Here is a 22,677-nt window from a genome sequence, read left to right on the forward strand (position 1 = left end):
ACCTGAGGGAATCTCACTTGTGATGTCACAGAAGCTTACCTGAGGGAATCTCACTTGTGATGTCACAGAAGTTTACCAGAGGGAATCTCACTTGTGATGTCACAGAAGCTTACCTGAGGGAATCTCACTTGTGATCTCACAGAAGTTTACCAGAGGGAATCTCACTTGTGATGTCACAGAAGTTTACCTGAGGGAATCTCACTTGTGATGTCACAGAAGCTTACCTGAGGGAATCTCACTTGTGATGTCACAGAACCTTACCTGAGGGAATCTCACTTGTGATGTCACAGAAGCCTACCTGAGGGAATCTCACTTGTGATGTCACAGAAGCTTACCTGAGGGAATCTCACTTGTGATGTCACAGAAGTTTACCAGAGGGAATCTCACTTGTGATGTCACAGAAGCTTACCTGAGGGAATCTCACTTGTGATGTCACAGAAGTTTACCAGAGGGAATCTCACTTGTGATGTCACAGAAGCTTACCTGAGGGAATCTCACTTGTGATGTCACAGAACCTTACCTGAGGGAATCTCACTTGTGATGTCACAGAAGTTTACCTGAGGGAATCTCACTTGTGATGTCACAGAACCTTACCTGAGGGAATCTCACTTGTGATGTCACAGCAGTTTACTTTACAGAAACATTCTTGTGATTTCATAGCAGCTTACCTGACCTCAACCCACTTGTGATGTCACAGCAGCGTACCTGATGGTAACACAGTTGTGATGTCACAGTATATCTTGAGAGAGCAACCAGGGACAGACACCAGCAACAGAGGGCTACTGTGCAAGAACAGTATTTGGGCTCCTTGATTTCCAACTGCTAATTTGATATTCATTCATTCATTGGCTTCTCATTCATTGGCTCCCCAGAAAATACCTCACCTCGGTACCAATCCAGCAGTAATTGTGAGACGTGGCTAGGAAGGGCATAGCCGTTTAGGATTTCATTTACTAGAAAGGCCCATTATTGTAAGGGTTTTTACTGTCCGCAAATACAGACCCGACAGCTATGGATACACATCTGTAGCCGTCCGCAATTGTGGACAAGAATAGGACATGTTCTATATTTTGTGGATCATTTCTATGGCACGGACGTATACGGAAAGATATCCGTGGCCAATAGAATTGAACGGGTCCGGAATTTCTTCTGTAATTACGGATGAAAACTACGGTCATGTGAATGGGGCCTAAGGTAGCAACAGTCGGACCCCCTCCTCGTCTGCAGGTTGCACATATGGGATGTCTGTCCTAGTAAGGTGACAGGGCAGTCAGGCCAAGCTGCCCCCCCCCCCCCATACTATACTATTTAATGTGTATAGTCAGCTTTTGTTTTTATGCAAAAGTACAAAACTTCTAAAGGCCCTATAGGGCAGATGAACCTTCATATAACGCTCGTTGCCCTCTGTAAACAGGGCAGCGATCAGCAGATGAACGAACAAACGCTCAATCATCTGCTGGTCGTATCTTTTTAAAAGCACGTGTAAACAGGGCGACGCGCTGCCGACATAATGGATGGGGACGAGCGATCGGAGTAACGATCACTCGTCCCCATCCGTAGCTCCATGTGACAGGAGCAAACGAGCGCCGATCAACGATGTCTCGTTGATCGGCGCTCGCTGCACCGGCCTATTGTTCGGACGGTCTTTGTTATTTCAAAAGGGAGGGCTGATAAAGTTGGGGGAAGGCATTCTACCTTATAATTACAGCACCAAAAACCCCATTACATAGGAGCTGGAGTAGTAAAAGGATCAACACAAGCCATTTGTTACCATGATTTTTATGAGTGAGCAGGAGTCCTACAGTTAGGCCTCATTCAGACTAGCCTGATGAAGACCACAGTGCGTGGTCGAAACGCGTTGCAGCACAGTCTATTTATTGTTTTAACAGTATATCGAATAAAATCGTTGTTTAAACTCTGACGATTTTGTGGAAATATCATCCTATTCACACCTGAGCGCCCGTACAGAGGAGCATTTTTTTTCTTTCAAGTCTGCTTCATTCAGACTAGCGTGATTCTCGTCCATGTGCTGTGTGTTGAAACAACGCACAGCACACGGACCCATTGATTTCAAGGGGGCTATTCACACGTGTGTGAGTTTTCACCCAGCGAGTGTCCGTTGCGTGACACTCACTGCATGCCCTATATTGGTGCGTTTTCACACACCTAGCCACCTATGGAAGTCAACGGGTGCGTGAAAACCACTCAGCACACAGATGCACGTCCGCGTTTTACACATCAATTACATTGTGAAAAAAAAAGGAACAGCTTGCGAGTGCGTGAAAAACACATGCACACAACGCGTTTTATTATGCATGTAAATCTGTCATGCCCGTGTGAACGTAGCCTGAGGGTATGTTCACACGCTTAGCAAAAGATGTCTGAAAATACGGAGCTGTTTTCAAGGGAAAACAGCTCGTGATTTTCAGTAGTTTTTTTTTTTTAGCAACTCGCATTTTTCACAGCGTTTTTGAAGCCGGTTTTCTATAGAGTCAATGAAAAACGGCTCAAGAAGTGACATGCACTTTTTCACGGGCGTTTTTTTACACAGCCGTTTTTCGAAATGGCCACGTAAAAAATCGGCCCATCAGAACGGCGTTTTTGCCATTGAAATCAATGGGCAGATGTTTGGAGGCGTTCTGCTTTCGATATTTAGGGTGTTTACAGCCCGAAAAACGGCCGAAAATAAGCCGTGTCAACATACCCTTAAGGTTATGTTCACACGATGACGACAATGAGCAAAGGAGAAAGCACTTCTCATAGGGGAGAATATGAGGTCTGTACTCCACCCGGAGCCCTGGTGAAGACAAGCAATCAGGCCCCATGCACACGACCATATTTTTTATCCGTAATTACGGACCAATTCATTTTTATTGGCTACGGCCACCTTTCCGTAGCGGAATTACGGAAGCGTTGCTGGGCTACGCCAGGTTTGCAGATGTTGCACATCAGTTGTTCTTCTTCCGTATATACGGATGCATTACGGAGCATATTTGCAGATACCGTTTTGTAAGGCCCCATGCACACGGCCGTAGCCACGTGCACGGCCCGGACGGCCACGGAGTGTCATACGCAAATCGTGAACCGTGCACACATTGATTTAAACGAACCCGGACCGCATAATGCCTGGTCTTATTTTATTTTTTTTGCGGCCCGGGCCCCCCGGCCAATGCACGGACCGTGAAAACCACAGTGGTGTGCATGGGCCCTTAGAAATGAATGGGTCCAAAATTCATCCGCATTTTTGCAGATGAATTGCGGACGCAAAAACACAGCTGTGTGCATGAGGCCTATATGCGGATAAGTTGCGGATGACTACGGATCCGTGTTTACGGATGGATGAAAATACTTTCGTGTGCACGAGGCCTCAGGCTGTACATTGTATTTACAAAGTGCCAAACCCTTTTTTCCCTTGACACTTGTACACCAGTATTATTTCATATGCCTGATCATGTCTCAGATATATGTATAGCATTAACCCTGCGGTATCAGAAACTAAACTTTAGGTCATGAAAACTTGTGCACTGCAGAATTGTTTACACGGCAAGATTATCCTTTTCTATATGCGACTAATATATGAAGCGCTGAGATATAGGCTCCCAGTAGTCACAAGTATGATCCTGATACTACTATTAAGATGCCCAGTATAACAAGGTCAGAAAATACTTGTTACATGAAAATACCTCAGAAAGGTCAGTTACATTCCTTACTGGAAAGAGATGACAATTTATTTTTCACTTTTTTTTTTAAAATAAGTTAATTCACTGACCCCAAGAAATCCATACCGATCATATTTCCTAACTGAAACAGCACCACCTGCTGGCTGATATCTGGTACTAGATCTTGAAATTGCAGTCTGAAAACCTGTGACTCTCCAGCTATTCAGAAACTACAAGTCATGGAATGCTGGGAGTTGTAGTTTAACAACAGTTGACGAACACTCTTCCGGAGAAATGACCAATGAACAGCATTTTCAAATGGTAGAAAACTCCACTGATTCTTGTGATTTTCAAATAATTGCAATTTTAGTTAGTGATGCTGGAGGAATGAGCCTTAGACTCTACCGCCCACAACCATAGCGTAGCTGTCTCACAGCTGAAGGTTTGTTACAATTGTATCCAGTCGAGCAAATCCTCTGAACCAAACAGCAGATACAATGTATCTGTCCAGGAACACAAACTACAGGGACTAAAGACAGATTTTAACTGTAGATGTTTTGCTCAGGGGATGGTCTAAACCTGGAGGCAATTCTATCAGACCCGAATTTATGAGACCTATGAGAGCTGTATCCGTTTTCAGCAACACTTTAACCCTTTCCCCCCACAGCCATTTTTCGAATTTTCACTTTGGTTTTGTCCTTCCCACCAAAAGCCATAATTTTTTTATTTTTCCCATCAATATTGCCGTATGAGGGCTTGTTTTTTGTGGGACAAGTTGTAGATGTTCACAGATAGGTGTACCATATAAGAGAGTGGGAAACTGGGAAAAAATAATATTTGTAGGATGGAATAGAAAAAAATAAATAAAATAATCAATTTTGTGGAATGAGGGTTTATTTTTTTCCGGGTGAGCTATAGTTTATATTGGTACCATTTTGGGGTACACGAGGCTTCTTGATCACTTCAAATTTTTCACGGTGTTCACCATGTGTCCTAAATAATGATACATTGTAATAGCTCAGACTTTTACCGACGCGTCAATACCAGTTATGTTAATATATTTTTTTTTTACATTGTGCAAGAGGGAAAATGGTTTTTCTTTGAACTTTTTTTTGAATAAATAAAAATGAAAACATTAAAAAAAAAAATTTCCACTTGTTCCCCTTAGGGGGCTTGAACCAGCGATCTGGATCGCTTGCACGATATACCGCAATACTAATGTATTGCAGTGTATCAGGATTCTGACAGTCTCCTATGAAGCCCTGCCAGAGTACAAAGATAGTGGGGGCTTTGGATCATTACAGGGGGTCACCACCGCCGTCGCCACCCTCTTTAGTCACTTAAATGCCGCGGTCATTCCTCCTATGGAGCGGGCGCAGCGCGAGCCCACTCCATACACCCTGGATGTCGGCAAGGATTTAAATAGCAAGTTGGAAACGGTTGAAATTCACGGCGGTTTTTACAAGTGGACAAAAAAGTGCGTACATGAAGCAGACCCCGGAGGTCCATTCGCCTGCATTACTTGTCAGGTAGTCTCTGTTCCTTACAGCAAGATTTAAAACATGACCCAATAACCAGACTGTAAGAAAGCAATCACAGCCAGCAGATGCCAGTCTGACCTGATTTAGCAAATCTCTGTTGTAGTTCACCTCTAATTACCCATCTGCTATTTAGACTCTTCACAGCTTAAGCTGCATCAATCTGCGGAGGAGAATCAGACGTCAGCTGTCCGTTATTCTCCACGCCGCACAGATCTTACCGCGTATCGATGGGTTGGCAGGGACTGGGCATTTCTGATATAACTGCAGTGTCCTCGATCCCTGACATTTTTGATGGTTAGTTTAGATCTCACACACGACAGGGACAATAGAGACAACAGCAAAGCTTCCCTCGGCGCGGTGCACGCGTCTGGCGGCGATAGCGGAGCAAACAACATGATCCTGCTCAGCTGCAGAAGCTTTAAAACCAGCGCAGGTTTAAAGGGAAGGTGTCACGAAAACATTTTTTTTTTTATAGGTTATTGCTTTTAGTGTGTCATTAAAAGAAATTTTATTTATTTGTGTTGTACTTTTTTCTCTTTCTTCTCTATGGGGGCTGCCATTTTTTTTTCATCTCTGTATGTGTCGATTAACGACACATACAGAGACAGAATACGGCACATACAACCCCATAGAGAATGTGAACGGGAGCTGCTTCCACAGACCAAAAGGAAGGTCTTCGGCCGAGCGACATCCAGCGCCATTTTCATGTGGACCGGAAGCCACAGCCGGACAGTAACATAACTACTTCCGGTCGCGGCTTCCAGCCATATGTTCAGACGCAAGGACTAGGAGCGGAGACGGCGACAGGAACAGGTAATTTATGTTTGTGTATGTGATGCGTGTATGTTTGTGTGCGGGTATGTGCACACACACTAATTACGTCCGTAATTGACGGACGTATTTCGGCCGGAAGTCCCGGACCGAACTCAGTGCAGGGAGCTGGGCTCCTAGCATCATACTTATGTACGATGCTAGGAGTCCCTGCCTCGCTGCAGGACAACTGTCCCGTACTGAAAACATGATTACAGTACGGGACAGTTGTCCTGCAGCGAGGCAGGGACTCCTAGCATCGTACATAAGTATGATGCTAGGAGCCCAGCTCCCTGCACTGAGTTCTGTCAGGTACTTGCGGCCGAAATACGTCCGTCAATTACGGACGTAATTAGTGTGTGTGTGTGTGCACATACCCTTATACTGTGTGATTACCACTGTATCTAATCCTCCTACACGGTGCATTCGCTCAAAAAAATGGCAGCACACAGTGTAGGTGGTTTGAACATTCAACCCCTTCCTTTCTCCTGGCACTAGCCAGGATATAGGAGGGGGGATTCTGTGAGCTCACTAGAGCGAGTGTGTCTTCTCCAATTTTGCAGCATACATCAATGAGGTTGCTTTACCACATGCCAATGCTGCAATTTTGGGAACTGCTCCCTCTAGTGGCCAGCACATGGAAATGTTATAAATTAGAATCTAATTTATAATATTTCCTAACATGTGAAAAAATTAGAACAATGTCTAATCATGTATTTACTGTTTAACTAAAAAAAAAAAAAAAAAAAAAAAAAAAAAAAAAATTTCTCGACACATTCCCTTTAAAGACTAGACTCAGAGGAGGAACATGTTCACATCTACACAGCCATTCCTGTATTTTTGACGGCAAGAATGGAGCAGCGACATCAGTGGATCCACATTATAATAAGTATGCTAAAATCCAGACATGTCAGTCAGAAAAACAAGTCTGCGCAGACCATGTACGCAACAGCACATCCTTCTAGGAGAGAAAACATCCGCAATACAGCATGTGAAAGAAGAGGACACTTTTCTTTGGCACAGATTCCGTGTGAATAACGGTGCACATGGAAGTACATTATGGGCCCATAGTAGTACAAGACGGATCTGTAACAGGATTTTTTTTTTTGCTTACAGGAGTTCACAGGTAGTGTAAATACTGCGGATTTTCTGCAACGGATTTAGTTGTGGAAAGTCCACAGCATAATACACGAGCAGCAGATGGAGGAGATTCGAACAAATCTCATCCACACGCTGTGCCAGGGTATGTTCACACGGGCTATTTTAAGCTGTTTTTCGGGCCATAAACGTCCCAAAAATGGCTGAATAAATCGGAAGCAGAACGCCTACAAACACCTGCCCATTGATTTCAAAGGGAAATACGGCGCTGTGTTCCGACGGGGCATTATTTTTTTTACGCCTCATTTTCAAATAATGGCGTGTAAAAAGAAGTACAGGTCACTTCTTGAGCCGTTTTTGGAGCAATTTTTAATTGACAATAGAAAAGCAGCTCCAAAACAGGCCGCAAAAAAAACAGCTGAAAATCAGGGGCTGTTTTCCCTTGAAAACAGCTCCGTGTTTTCAGACTTTTTTGTTAAGCGGAAACGCACAGAAATTGACCTGTGCTTATTATTCCGCAGCATGTCAATTGTATTTGCATAATCGCTTTTTATTTGTTGCAGGTTTTCCCCATTGAATTCAATGGGGAGTTAAAACCCACAACAAACAGATCTTTAATTTTTTTTGCAGCTGAAAAGCAGCGGTTCCGCCACAAAAAAACGCAACTCAAAAAGAAAAAAAATAATTCGTACTTACCCAGAGTTCTGTCTCTTCGTCCAGCCCGGCCTCATGGGAGGGCATTGCATCCCATGTGACTGCTGCAGCCAATCAAATGTCATCCCAGGAGACCGGCCTGCAGAGGGACGTGTCACCACAGCTACGTACGTAATTTTTTTTTGTACTATGTGCAGTGAACATTCCAGACGAAAAACCGCACCAGAAGTCGTGCGGTTTTTCGGCCGAAATTCCCTGCGGGCCGCCGGGGCGGATACGCTGTGTACTTTTTACACAACGTATCCACCCTGTGTGAACATAGGCACAGAGTGCCGACCATTGAAATAATCTTACAGCCATCTAGCAAAGAAAGCGCTAATATTTTACTAGAAAATTACAACATGTTGCATCGGTTACAAGTATAGAGGAAGTACTATCGCAGAAGTAACATTCTCAGTTAGAGCACTTGGCTCGCTTGATGTCTAAGGAAGCAAATGTCTAAGGCCATGCAACGGCAAGTGAATGTGAATCACGACGAACAAATGCTGTACTACTACATTGCTTCAGACTTGCCATATAACAATGAAGGTAAACTAGTAGTAATTTGAACTGGTGCAGTATTTTTTTTACGGAGAGTCGTCTCAAAGATGCTATTTTACCACGGATCTGAGATTTCAGTCACTTTGATAAACAAATTCAGCCTTTGGCTCCGGCTTTACGCTCCAGGTACTGCCCTTAATTTGGTGAAAAAGACACAAAAGGTCAAAGCGTCCGTGTGTCCCACATCATGTCCTCGTAGAGCCTGCAGGCTCAAAACTGCTGGATAAGGAGTTTCTTCTTCACATCATGTGAGAATCTGTTGGTCTTGAATAAATCGCTGTCGTAAAATGCCGACAGGTTGTGGATATTAATCTGCCGAGCCTAAATAAAAATGGAAAAAAAAAAGTGACAAAGATTACAGACTGCTTAATTTCTACCGGCAGGATGGAGGTACTTAACCCCTTTAGTGTCCAGCTTTCTGCCAGACGAGTTGTGTTTTTCAAAAGGCACCATTTTTGGGGTACATAAAGTGTGTTGATTAACCTTTAACTTTTTTGGGGAATGGAAAAAAAAACAAAAAACTCCAAAAATTACGAAATTCTATTTTGAGTTTCCAATCAGGCCGGTTACGTGTGGTATAAACAATAACTTTATTACAGCAACACAAAAGGAAGTTTTTTTTTTACATTTATTGGCACAATAAAAACAAAATATATAAAAAAAAAAAAAAAGGTTGACATCAGCCGCTTGCCAAACTTGTAGTTTTTATTGGTACCATTTTTTGGGTACATAAAGATTTTTGGAGTGACAGGGAAAGCCCCCTTTCTCTGAAACCACTTAGATGCTGTGGTCACTTTTGAATGCGGCATCTAAGGTGTTATATGGCAAGGATCAGAGGCAACTTGAAATATGGCTGTTAGGGCTCATTTACACGAGCGTGTTATACGTCCGTGAGACGTGCGTGATTTTCACGGAGCCCATTAAACAGCCTGATACCCAAGTTGGGCTGGCTTAGGACGGTGTTTTTAAAAGGCGGCAATATGTACCCTTAATGACCACGGTAAAAAAAGGCACATTAGTGGTCATTAAGGGGCCTGTCGATATTGGCATCAGTGGCTCTTGGAACCCTTATTAGCCAGGGTGGACAGCCAATAAAATAAGGTGGACTTCTAGCTGTGAACAATAAAATTTCCCTGGAAGTGCAATTATCTACTCCCACTTGCTACCATGTGATCTACAAGCAAAGAGTCTTCCATATAACTTCGGTCACACTTACCTTATCTACAAGATCTTTCTCAGACACTTCTATCGTGTCCTGCTGTGCACCATATCGGTTCCTCTGGTAAGTCACTTGTTCAGCCACCAGCTGCCTCAGTATGAAGAGGAGAAGCTCATTGTTGTCTCTTTTGAATGCCAGATAGCGGGAAAATGTCTGCGGAAAACAAGAGAAATGTAACTCTCCCTCTTACAGTTCTGTGTACAAACGTCTTTTTTAGTCTAAGGCCTCATGCACACGACCGTAGTGGCGGGCAGGGCCCGTGATTTGCGGCTGGGACGGCCGCGGAGCGTCACCCGCAAAATAATGGGCTGTGCACATGGATGTATACGTTCATTTCAATGAGCCTGGACCACAAAATACGGCCATAAGACATGTCCTATCTTTTTGCGGAGCAGGCTCCCGTGGAAACCACGGTCGTGTGCATGGGCCCATATAAATGAATGGGACCGCAATCCACCCGCAGATTTGTGGGTGAATTGCGCCCGCAAGAACACGTTTATGTGCATGAAGCTTAAATGTTCAGTACCATCAACATTATGTTCAGCTAACCATAGGCTCATTTATGCCCGGATATGGACATGGTTAAGCAAAGAAAAGGCTGGACCTATGGCGTGATACATTCTGTGATGCAGCTTTGTGGTATGTATTAGGAGAACTAGAACATACCTTTCTCATGCTTCTCATAACACTGAATTTTTGTGTGTCAATGAAACTCTCCAGCATAACTCTTATGGCCATATTTACATCATCTTCAACCACGTAATCCCTCAAATGCATACGTGCGTGCGCCTCTGCCATACGAATCATTGATTCAATGTGTCGTACGGTAATAGGGATACTGCCAGTAGCCTGTAGGAGACGAGAGTTAAAAATCAGAGAATTTAAAAATGATTTTGCCAATTCTTAGAATTTAAATGGTAACTACACTTTCAAACTTTGTCAGGCATCAAAAGTTTGGATCTGCAGGGATCCAGGTGCGGAGATCCCCACCGTTGCTTAAACAAAAGGTGCCAAAGCGCTCAGCTGAGCGCCCTGCACCTCCAGCTGCGATCAGCGCTCCATCAAGCTAAAGACAGCTCACATTAGATATTCTATGTAAGCAGTCTCACTGAGAGCGACGATCACAGCCGAAGGAGCAAAGCACTCAGCTAAGCGATTCGGCACCTGCGTTTAAGCAACGGTGGGGGTCTCAGCACCTGGACCCCCACCAATCCATAAACTTATGATGTGTCTAAGACACATCAAAAGTTTGATGAAAGTGCATTTTCTATTTAAGGGATGACAGTGCCACCTAGTGGAAGAATAGCAGAATACAGTAGTACCACAAAAAATCTCCACTCGTGTGATCTTTACTTCATAAATGTAACTAAAACAAAAATGCCGTAAAATACGAGGCTTACCATGGATTCTTTCCTGAGATCACTGTACATCTTTGCCACTTTATCCTGATCCATCTGGTTAAGCTTTGGGCGGACCTTTTCCTTGGCATATACAATGTATTTCTTCAGCATCTCCTGAGGCAGCGGGTCCACACCAAATGTATTGGGCAGAACGATTTCTTCCACATCTCCGTTGACAGCATCCTTGTTGCTTGGATGATGCTTAATATGGCTACCAACAACAAACCTTGCCAGCATTTCATCCTAAAAAAAACGACGACAAGTTTATCCTTTCTGTAAAAACGTAAAACAAACAAAATAAGGAGTACAAGATGACGAGATAGTGCTTGATAAGTAGTGTAAAAAAACAGCATCTTGACCACTAGGGGGAGCCAAGTGCATTACTGCTATAAAGATGCTAAAGTATCTTGCACTGTTAAAGGGAATGTGTTAGCAAAAAATGTTTTTGTTTTTTTTTTAAACAATTAGTTTGTAGATGATTAAACATGGTTCTAATTTTTTTTACTTTTTTCACGAGTCAGGAAATATTATAAATTAGATTCTAATTTATAATATTTCCCAGCACTGGTCACTAGATGGAGCAATTCCCAAAATTGCAGCATTGTATGTGGTAAAGCAACCTCAATGCTTTATGCTGCAAAATTGGGAAAAAATCCCTCGCTCTAGTGAGCTCTGAGAATCCCCCCCTCCTTTATCCTGGCTAGTGCCGGGAGAAACGAGGGGATTGAACGGTCTAACCTCCTACACTGTGTGTCGCCATTTTTTGAGCTAACACACAGTGTAGAAAGTTTACATACAGTAGTAAACACACACTGAAACACAAACATACATAGAAATCCCTTACCTGCTCCAGTCGCCGCCGCTCCCTCCGCTCAGTCTGCTGCCGCTGCTCCAAGTGCACAAGTCCGGAAGTAGTAATCTTACTACTTACGGCCGCGACTTCCGGTCTACAGGAAAATGGCGCCGGATGGCGCTCAGTTCAACTTGGACTGTGTGGGAGCGGCACATGCGCCGTTCCCACACAGACGGCGTACAGCATAGTGGATGGAACGGGCCCCGTTCGCATTCACTATGGGACTGTAGCTGCCGTATTCCATATCTGTATGTGTCGTTAATCGACACATACAAAAATGGAGTAAAAAATGGCAGCCCCCATAGGGAAGAAAAAGTGAAAAAATAAAAAAAAAAGTAACACACAAATAAATACAAAAGTTATTTATAAAACACGAACATCAAACTGATATAAAAAAAAATTTTTGGGGCGACACTATTCCTTTAATCAATATGGTTTACATTAGATTAATTTGAGAAAATTAAATACAGAAAGTTCTTTACCTGAACAGGATCCACTGTGTCTCTCACTACACAGAGAATGTCAAATCGAGACACAATGGGCTCAGTTAGATCCACGTTCTCAGAAAAAGTTAATGACGGGTCATAGCGTCCACCTGGGAAAACACACCAAAACAAACCACCTGTGAAGATCTTGTCTGGCGCAATGTTTGCAAAGAAAAATATTTGATATAAAAAAAAGTTGGTTTATTTTTACCAATAGGGTTGGAAGCAGCAATGACAGTGCAGCGAGCTTGTAGAGAGGTCACAATGCCGGCCTTGGAGATGGAGATACTCTGCTGCTCCATGGCTTCATGGATACTTGTTCTGTCTTGGTCATTCATCTGCAAAAGAGACAATTGCATAGAATAAAGTACACAAACTTTGCTGCAATTACACAATCAATTTCCAAAAGGAAGGGTCTGCTAAGCACTACTGCATAGCCAAATCTCTTCTGTGCCAAAGCTCCTTCCCTTTAAACAAGTCCAATACTTTTGCAGAAATACCATTTAAGTGGTAGAACCGGAAAGGAGATACGAAGCTACCGACCTTATCAAACTCGTCGATCAAGCACACTCCCCTATCAGCCAATACAAGCGCTCCTGCTTCTAAAGTCCATTCTTTGGTCACCGGGTGGCGCTGGACATAGGCGGTCAAACCCACAGCAGAAGCTCCCTGGCCAGTCGTGAATACAGCTCGACTGGCAACTTTCTCCACATACTTCAGAAACTGGGATTTTGCTGTCCCTGGGTCTCCGCATAGCAAGACATTGAGGTCCCCACGGACTTTGTGCTTCCCACCTGAGAGAAAATAAATAAATAAAATCTTGATACTGGACAAATCATACAGTTGCAGTGAGAGCTCAGAGTGGTGTACGTAAAACCAGGTCATACTCACCGGTCATTAGGACTTATATTTGTACATTATTGAGCAGTTTTCGAAAAAAAAATTTTGGGCTGCCCAAAACTCTTAAGGAAGTAATAACTCCACTAACTTTATTAGGGCAAGTTTCAAAAACAGAAAGTGAAATCCATTTACACAAGCCATCGTTTTATGTACACACCCGGGTTCTTCGGCTCTCCTCCAAATAAAGCAAGAGCAAGGCCTCTCTTAATGTCTTCATGTCCATAGATGGATGGAGCAATGCTAGCAAAAATCTGCAATGAAACCAATGCAGATTTTATAGACTGGTACCGGATAATGAACTGTAGAGAGACTTCAATAACTACCTGTCCCCCCCCCCCTCCTCACCTTCTCTCCAATATGCTCATCTTTGGAAAGTGCCACAATGGTTTTAACGTCCTCATCAGTCAACTCTCCCACAGCCAGCTTGTCATCTTTTTTAGTGATGTGATTGGCGAGAATAACAGTGGCAAACACCGGGAAGCCATTGACCATGTTGAGGGATCCATCGTAGTTGTTGTGGTAAACACCAGTAAGTTCCTATTAGAAAAAGAACATGCAACATCACTTAAGCGTTACTCCAAAGTTAGTCACAACAAAAAAAACAACCCAAACATGGCTGAATCATAATTGAAAACACAATTCTAATGAGATTATAAACTGTATTTCTACCTTACTCCTGTCTGGCGCTATTGCCCATGGTCCTATTCCAGCCATAGATGTAAATTCTGCAATGGCTGCCTGTGTAAATTGACGGTTACTTACTGGTTGTGACGTCAACTCAGGGACCCGTGCCTAAAGCAGTTTCCATGCTGCTGCGCACAGGTGCTCATGAAGGCGCCGGGCAGCTCATCCAATCAGCTTTCAGAAGCTCCTGCTTTGGTCTGTCCTCAACATGGCTTTGCGGACTCCTTTGGCAAAGCCATGTAGAGGAATGACAGCGGCGAGAGAACTCATTGCTGGATCCCTAGTTACGCAAGTATGCTTTGTTTTTAAACGACTGACACCACCAATAAAATAATCTCCTCTGGTACACCAATGATTTCTCCGAGGCATTAGACGGGTGCTAACAAGGCACGCTAATCGGAGCAGACGAGCGCCAGGTTCTTCCTGCACAATTTAATGGCTAAAAGCCTATTCAATGTTTCCAGCAGCGACCGCTATTCTAGTCTCATTGCAGACGGCATCGTTGATTACTCCCAAGATGCAATTGTAATCCCTAGAAGCCGTATTTAGCGTCGGTCATAGCTGGATACGGATTCCACTTCACAACGAGTGTCAAATACTAAAGTAAGAGCGGACAAAGCAGAGGGAGATACAAGTGAACGGACCACAGGAGGAAGAGCATAAGATAAAGGTAAGTAGAATACATTGTGAATATACATATTTTTTCATGTTGAAACCAGAGATGGAAGTCGGAAAATCTTTACAGGTGCACTTTAAGGGCGGGGTCACACGTAGCGTAAATACTGACGATTTTCCGCAACGGATTTCACTGCGGAAAATCTGCAGCCTAATACAGTAGCAGCAGAGTGGATGAAGCTTGAACAAACCTGCGTAAATAAGCAGAGAATTGACCTGCGGTCAAATGTATATACGTAATCGGTGTTTTTTTGTTGCAGGTTTTGCCCATTGAATTCAATGGAGGTAAAACCCGCAACAAATGGCAGATGCTGCGATTTTTGCAGGGGAAAAGCGGCGATTTAGCCAAAAAAAAAAAAAAAAAAACTTCTATACTTAGCCAGAATCCTGTGCTTCTTCGTCCCGACCGGCCTCCTGGGATGACGTTTCATCCCTTGAGATCGCTGCAGAGGACCCATGGGATAAACACCATCCCTTGAGACCGGGCTGCAGGATGGCAGAGGGTTGCGTCACCATTGGGGACATTCCGGCCGACAGACTGCCACAAAATTTGGTGCTGTTTCTCGGCCGGAATTCCCTGCAGCGACCAGGGCAGATACGCCGTGTGTTTTAACGCAGCGTATCCGCCCTGTGTGAACATACCATAAAGAGGCCGCAACGTCAAGCTTATGTATAAGGTAGTCCTAAAAACTGATATGATCTCAGTAACCTAACTTTAGGGAATACTTACTATTTCATCCCCTGGTTTACAGCTGTCCACCAAATCAGCCAGGAGGATGGCATCTTTGGAACGGGGAAGCCTGCCAGCTGCTATTTTTCCTGGGCTCTCCTGAATGGTAATACGCTGGTAATTCTGGTATACAGTCTGAAATAGTAAAATAAAAAAAAGTTTTTAAAACAATGACAAGGAATTAAGCATGAGAAAGACAGTATTCCCCCAACACCTATAGAAAATATATATATAAAAAATTAAGTCTAGGGCTATACGACAACTTTGGTCAAAAAAAAAAAAAAAAGTATAGGATTGAAGTTGAAGACTTTCATAGGGTGTGATTGCTTTCAAGTGGCATGTGATTTTAGGACATGCAACATTAACCCCTTCCCCCTGCTGGCATTCTGGGCCCTAATGTCCAAGCCATTTTTTAGATTTTTCCATTGTCACATTCGAAGAGCTGTAACTTTTTTATTTTTGCGTCGGCATAGCTGTATAAGGTCTTGTTTTTTGCGGGACGACTTGCAGTTTTTATTGGTACCATTTGAGAGTAGATGCGACTTTTTGATCACTTTCTATCACATTTTTTTTAAGTCAGGATTAACAGAAAACAGCAATTTTTCCATTGTTTTTTATTTTATTTTTTATGGCGTTCACCGTGCGGGTTAAATAACGTAACAGCTTTATAGTCGGGGTCGTTACGGACGCGGCGATACCAAATATGTGTAACTTTTTTGCTTTATTGTAGTTTTTTTTAATAGTAAAGCATTTTGTAAGGGGAAAAGCTGGGTTTTTCATTTTTTTTTTTCACTTTTTTTTTTTATTAACTTTATTAAACTTTTTTTTACTAGTCCCACTAGGGGACTTCCCTATCCTCCGATCGCTATTATAATACACTGCAATACTTTTGTATTGCAGTGTATTACTGCCTGTCCGTTTAAAACAGACAGGCATCTGCTAGGTCATGCCTGCGGCATGATCTAGCAGGCATTCGCTGCAGGCAGACCTGGGGGTCTTTATTAGACCCCCGGCTGCCATAGAAGACACAGACACTCGGCGATTTTATCGCCGGGTGTCAGTGAGATGAGAGGGAGCTCCTCCCTCTCTCCAAAACCATTCAGATGCGGTGCTCGCTATTGTGCACCGCATCTGAAGGGTTAAACAGGTGAGATCGATACTAATATCGATCTCACCCGGCAGAGCAGGGACGCCCCCAGCTGCTTCTGGCAGCTGAGAGCAGGGAGATTTCACGGCTCCCTGCTCTGTTTACTTTATTCTACAGCAGCGACGTAGTTTGGCGGCGCTCTAGAATAAAGCCCACTAATGACCGCCGTAAAAAGACGTATCGGCGGTCATTAAGGGGTTAAAAGATAGCCGAAAGGTTGCAAGAGCGTCAGACCCGGCTTACATTTAAACTATGCTGGAATGTTCGCCACAATCGTGTGTGTCACGTATGGTAATGGGACGATATTCACAAGCAATCTTCTCGCGTACAACCAAAGTAGCCATGTAGCCCTATTACAACGGAGTATTTATTGTCAAAAATAATAACGTTATACCTCTTCCATGTTAATTTCAAATGGTCCAAGGGATTGACACTCAGGACAGGATCCCGGCTTCACCTCTTGGTTCTGAGACTGGAAGAAAGGTCCCAAGACAAAGTTGCACTTGTTACAATTGTATTTCACCATGCTGAGCTGCGGCAATACCCCCGTACAACAGGTTACCACACCACTGGTACGGATCAGCTGATTCAGATGTAGCTGCCTGAATGGGAAAATAAAAATTTAAAAGAATCCACCATCAGAAAATTGCACACAAAACTTCTACAGAACAGAACTCCAATGCTAAATCATCGATAGCATCCCCCATGTGAACGGGACTGACCTTAGGGATCGCAGCTCTTCTACCAAAGGGAGGTGAGAGATGCGGACATGAATTTCATGGGCAATGCGATCATACTTGGGGTACATCACCAAAACAACCTCCTTCGCAGCCTCATCAAAAATTTTTAACATTTCCGCAGGAGCTTCCGGCAGAAAATAAGCCAAGACATGTTCACGGGCGGCCAGGTCTTCATAGTTCACCACCAGGCTCTCCTTGTTGTCTAAGAGGTGAAAAATATTATATAGATTACGGTTCTCAAACGTTGCATTTTATATCCCACCTCTAGTATAGGAAGCAAACACTTTGTATTAAAAAAAAAAAAGTTGTCTAGTCATGCTAACTCCTATTAGGGTGTGTAGATGTCAGAGGATATCCCTCCCCCCATTAAAGGGAAGGTGGGCCGCTCCAACACAGTCCAAAAGGAAGGTCTTCGGCCGAGCGACATCCGGCGCCATTTTCATGTGGACCGGAAGCCGCGGCCAGACAGTAAGACGACTACTTCCGGTCGCGGCTTGCGTCCATATGTTCAGAAGCAAGGACTAGGAGCGGAGGGAGCGGCGGCAGGAGCAGGTAAGTTATGTTTGTGTTATACTGTGTGATTACCACTGTATCTAATCCTCCTACACTGTGCATTCGCTCAAAAAATGGCGGCACACAGTGTAGGAGGTTTGAACATTCAACCCCCTCCTTTCTCCTGGCACTAGCCAGGATAAAGGAGGGGGGGATTGTTTGAGCACACTAGAGCGAGCGTGTCTTCTCCAATTTTGCAGCATAAAGCAATGAGGTTGCTTTACCACATGCCAATGCTGCAATTTTGGGATTTGCTCCCTCTAGTGACCAGCACATGGAAATGTTATAAATTAGAATCTAATTTATAATATTTCCTGACTTGTGAAAAAATTAGAACAATGTGTAATCATGTATATACTAAAAAAAAAAAAAATATTTCTAGCGACACATTCCCTTTAAGGACCCCCCCTTTATTAGCCATAGCAAAGACCAGCAGGAGATCCAACTCTGGAGGGCTGCGCAACCAATTACCTTTGCACATGTCGCTGATCTTTTCTTTGAAGACATTGTGTCCGTGCTCGTCCACATGGGTCCTCAGGAAGTTTTTGAACCGATGATAGATCTCCAAGCGTGTGGCCGCCATTAACACCCACTCCCTCACTGAGTGACCCTTCATATCTTCCAAGTTTTCAATACTTTCAATCATCTCTTCATCTTCGTCTGGGGCTCCTTCTGCAGCGCGCTCCGCCAGCCTACGTTTCCTTGCAGGACGATCTTCTTCCTCTTCGTCACTGTCTAATTAGGAGACATAAAAAGAGTTTACTTACACGTTATAATCATGCACAACATAAATTTCCGTCTTCTACCAACACAGATTACAATAGTTGGGGTTCCAGAGTTGAAAGCCCCCAATGATGGCATGAACAAGATGGGTACAGCACTGTGCTGCTCACACAAATGCAGGGCTCGTCAAGTGTACCAGCACTTTCCAGCTATGTCTCAAGCGCATGATCGGGACAAGTGATTCCATTCAGTGACAGCAAGCAAAAGTCTCAAAAACAGAGAAATTGAAATAACGTAGATTAGGAAATATATTTTTATCATACAATTTAGCTCTCTTTATACCATCTGTAAAACCTCTTTAGACATCAGCACTAAACCTACCATAAAGAAGACCTCTGCGCATACGACCCAAATCACGTCCCGTCTCTCTGTCCCGCATTCTCATGGCTTGTTCAGCCGCATCTCTCTGACTAGCGGTTAGTTCTTCAAGGTCTTCATCGTCCAAGCCCTCTGCCTCATACACGTCCAGCTCAGAAATCGGCCGGTAATCCCTGAATTACACAGAAGAAAAGGATTATGTTGAACGCATTGAACTTAATGGACAACCAATCGTATCGGCGCTGCTCGGAAGGCCAATTTTAAATACTAGAACCCGATACCTTTCCATGCCATCCCCAATCAGCTCTTCTCCATCTTCCTCCTCATCCACTGGAAGACCCTCATCTCCCAGGATGCCTTCTGACTCATCCTCAAAGGGCGGCAGATCTCGCCCAGGACTGGATGTGAGGGCATCGCCACGCCTGGACCCGGTTCTGGGGCTTGTGGCAATAATTAATGATTCTGAGGAATCCTGAAATACAACCGATAATAAGTACTTTGTCTTTCAAATAACAGCATGATGCGACTTTTTTTTGTTAACACAGTTTAACTTAGATGTGATTGATAACAGGTGGATCACGCAGGACCCGCTGTCAATGAACTTGTCCGATACAGCTGCTCTATGTACAGGATACAAAGCAGCTGTATCTCAAACAGTCTAAATTATTTTGAATAAAATGTAATTACAAAGTTGCACCAATCAACATTTAAAAAAAAAAAAAAAAATGGTTTTCAAAAGGTGTACATAGCGTAACTTTATAGTGCGGGTCAATATTGTTACAGCAATGCCATATTCTGAGAGCCATAACTTCGTTGTGAGGGCTTGTTTATTGGGGCGAGCTGTAGTTTTCATTGGTACCATTTTAGGATTGTGATCACTTTTTATTCCATTTTTTTGGATTTTGCGAGGTGACCAAAAAACAGCAGCGCTTGCATTGCGAAGTCTTTTTTCCTACTGCGTTTAACAGTTAGATTAAATAATGTGATATTTTAATAGTTCAGACTTTACGGATGTGGCGATGCCAATTAGGTTTACTTTTTTAATTGCTTCAATTTTTTGGTGAAAAATAAGAAATGGGGTTGTTTTTTTTTTAACTTTCCGTTATTGAATAAAAATTACTAGATTCTGAAAAAAAAAAAAAAGTTACTTTCAAACTTTTGAAATTTCAGAGACCTATCAAAAGTTTGGATCGGACAGGGGTCCGGGTGCGAAGACCCTTACCATCGCTGAAACAAAGGCGCAGAAGCGCCCTGCACCTTTGGCTGTCATCTGCACTGAAGATGGTTCTCATAAAACATCTATATAAGCCGTCTTCAGGCTGATCACGACCGACGGCGCAGGGTGCTTCTCTGCCTTCGTTTCAGAGACGGTAAGGGTCTCTGCACGCGGACCCCCACTAGTCCAAACTTTTGATATGTCTACGACATATCAAAAGTCACATTAAAGTGCAGTTACGCTAAAAAAAATGTGTCCCTCTAGTCTTTATCTGTGCTCTACTATTAAGCCTTGCTTAGTAGAGGGGCATTGATGGCAGACCTGTAGGCCTCTGGCTGCCATGGCAACCTGCATTGTCATCTATTGACCTATTGAACGTGGCATCCGACGGGCTAAACGGCCCGTATCAGAGTTCTGTGAACTTCTCCTGAGCCATCTTGAGGTAGGGCACATCCAACGTAGCTGTACGTCAGATGTCGCTGAGGGGTTAAAGGAGACCGAATGGCGAGGTGGTTGCACTTTCAATTCTACGGGAGTTACAGGAACAGCCAAGCACGCTCGACTGTTTTCGTAACTCCCAAAACAGCATGGCGAGCGCCAAGCACATGAGCAGCCATCTCTCCCTCCTCATCGGGGTTCAGGTGTCTAAAATGGGATTAACCCTTCATGTTCTCACCTCGCTCTTTAAACTAAAGTGCAGAATTATTAGAATGTAATTTTTGCACCGTTTATTGAAATCGCATTATTTTATTAGGGCCGGTTCACATCACCGTTCACTTTCCGTTCCGTCTGAGGTTTCCGTCGGGTGAACCCGACAACGGAAAGTGAAACTGAAACCACAGCTCCTGTTTCAGTCACCATTGATATCAATGGTGACGGAAACATTGCTAATGGTTTCCGTTCGTCACCATTCCAGCAGGTTTCCGTTTTTCCGACGGAATCAATAGCGCAGTCGACTCCGCTATGGATTCAGTCGTTAAAACTGAAACCTGCCGGAACGGTGACGAACGGAAACCATTAGCAATTTTCCGTCACCATTGATATCAATGGTGACGGAAACGGAAGATGTGGTTTCAGTTTCCGTTGCGGGGTTCGCCAGACGGAAACCTCAGACGGAACCCCGGAACGGAAAGTGAACTGTGATGTGAACAAAACCGAAACATAAGACCGCTCCACGTGAATACATACTAAGGGTCAATGCACACGATGCGTCATAAATGTCAGATAGAAGCGGGTCCCACTTCTGGAACCTGCACCTACCTCCAGAATGGGCCCCCTAAACCCTGTTCTAGCTTTTTCTGCGCTCGCTGCCTCCCGGACACTTCCGGATTACACGGTCGGAAGTTACGGAAACAGCGCAGCAAGTTTAGGGGGCCCCGTTCTGGAGAGATGACCAGTCGAATACTGTACATGACTCTGTTCACACCTGCGTCGGTCATTCCCATGGACTTTAATGGGTTTCAGTAATTTTGCCGGACAAAATTGCGCAGTTTTGTTCAGGATTTTCTACGGAATCCGACGCAGATGTGAACACAGCCTTACCAGTGATTGCAGTCTGTTGAAACGTCAGGGAATGCCTGCCACAACACACTGCAGGCATCACAACTCTCAGCATCCGGAAAAAAACAAGAATGATGGGTGTAGTAGTCAATCACATCCTTAACTGTAATTGTGAAACTCAATACTAGTGTATAGGCTTCAACATTCTAGTCAGAAATTCCCTGGCTAGCATGCAATGATGGGAGTTCTAGCCCTACAGAATACAACCCACATTTAACCCTTCCATAGACTGCAGCCCATCACCAGAGTACGACCAGTGCCTCCCCCCGTTACAATGTCCGTGTATAATCCCCTTGCATCCCCCGCTCACCGCCATGTCGCTGCTGCAGTCAGACTTTCTCCTTCCCGCGTTTTGGCGCGAAAATACCACGTGATCGGCTGAAGCCCGCGAAATTGTCTTCGTTTACATAAACCCCGCCCCCTCCGTTATGAATATGCAGAAAAACTATGCGGGCTCTCGCTGGTACGCGCTTCCAGTTGGTTGTAAGAAGAGGCGGTGTTAAGCAGCTCATGAATAAGTGAGCGATATGGTAATGAGAGGAGGTGAGGGGAGGGGAAAGTTGTATGTGGGCGGAGCATTATTACTTTGGGATCGTTCTAGATTTAGATTTCTGACTCACATTGTATAGGAATGTATCAAATCACACAATGGAGCTTGTTTATCGCACTTACATCACAAAATGGCGCAAAAAAGAAAATATATAGATTGAAATCAACGCCATTAGTACAAATCTATTGCGCCATTTCACTTTCCATTTAACCCTGGCTATTTGTTTTCTAAAAAATGAGGCTGTGGCAGGAAGGTTTAAAAATGTTAACATATTCATCAACCAATTTTTTTTTGCGCCATTTATGAATTTAGCTACTCTAAAATTTATTGGGGTTCTCTGGTTAAGGCCTCAGGCATACGAATACTGTCATGTATTATGGCACCCGTAGAAGTTAGTGGACTGATACTGTACCTCCCTCCGCCAACGATGTCACATAAAGATATATAGAATGTGAGAGAAAAACAATTGCGCCATTGGCTGGCGTATTACCATGACGTTGTTT

General features: G+C 43.8%; 1 protein-coding gene across 1 annotated transcript; it reads right to left on the bottom strand.

Annotated features, from left to right (window-relative positions):
* Nucleotides 1–8,123: 8,123 nt before the first annotated feature.
* On the bottom strand, nucleotides 8,124–22,013 carry MCM2 (minichromosome maintenance complex component 2). Its single transcript, XM_075831794.1, has 16 exons — nucleotides 21,935–22,013; nucleotides 19,130–19,320; nucleotides 18,852–19,021; nucleotides 18,219–18,482; nucleotides 17,178–17,397; nucleotides 16,850–17,057; nucleotides 15,309–15,443; nucleotides 13,565–13,756; nucleotides 13,377–13,470; nucleotides 12,863–13,113; nucleotides 12,531–12,657; nucleotides 12,317–12,429; nucleotides 10,982–11,224; nucleotides 10,248–10,430; nucleotides 9,579–9,734; nucleotides 8,124–8,683 (listed from the first exon to the last, which is right to left on the bottom strand). Exons 1-16 carry the CDS (start codon nucleotides 21,938–21,940, stop codon nucleotides 8,573–8,575), a joined length of 2,664 nt encoding a protein of 887 aa, XP_075687909.1. The 5' UTR covers nucleotides 21,941–22,013; the 3' UTR covers nucleotides 8,124–8,572.
* Between the last annotated feature and the right edge of the window lie 664 nt (nucleotides 22,014–22,677).

This window comes from Rhinoderma darwinii, chromosome 7, assembly GCF_050947455.1.
Source record: "Rhinoderma darwinii isolate aRhiDar2 chromosome 7, aRhiDar2.hap1, whole genome shotgun sequence".
In the NCBI taxonomy this organism is placed as follows: Eukaryota; Metazoa; Chordata; class Amphibia; order Anura; family Rhinodermatidae; genus Rhinoderma; species Rhinoderma darwinii.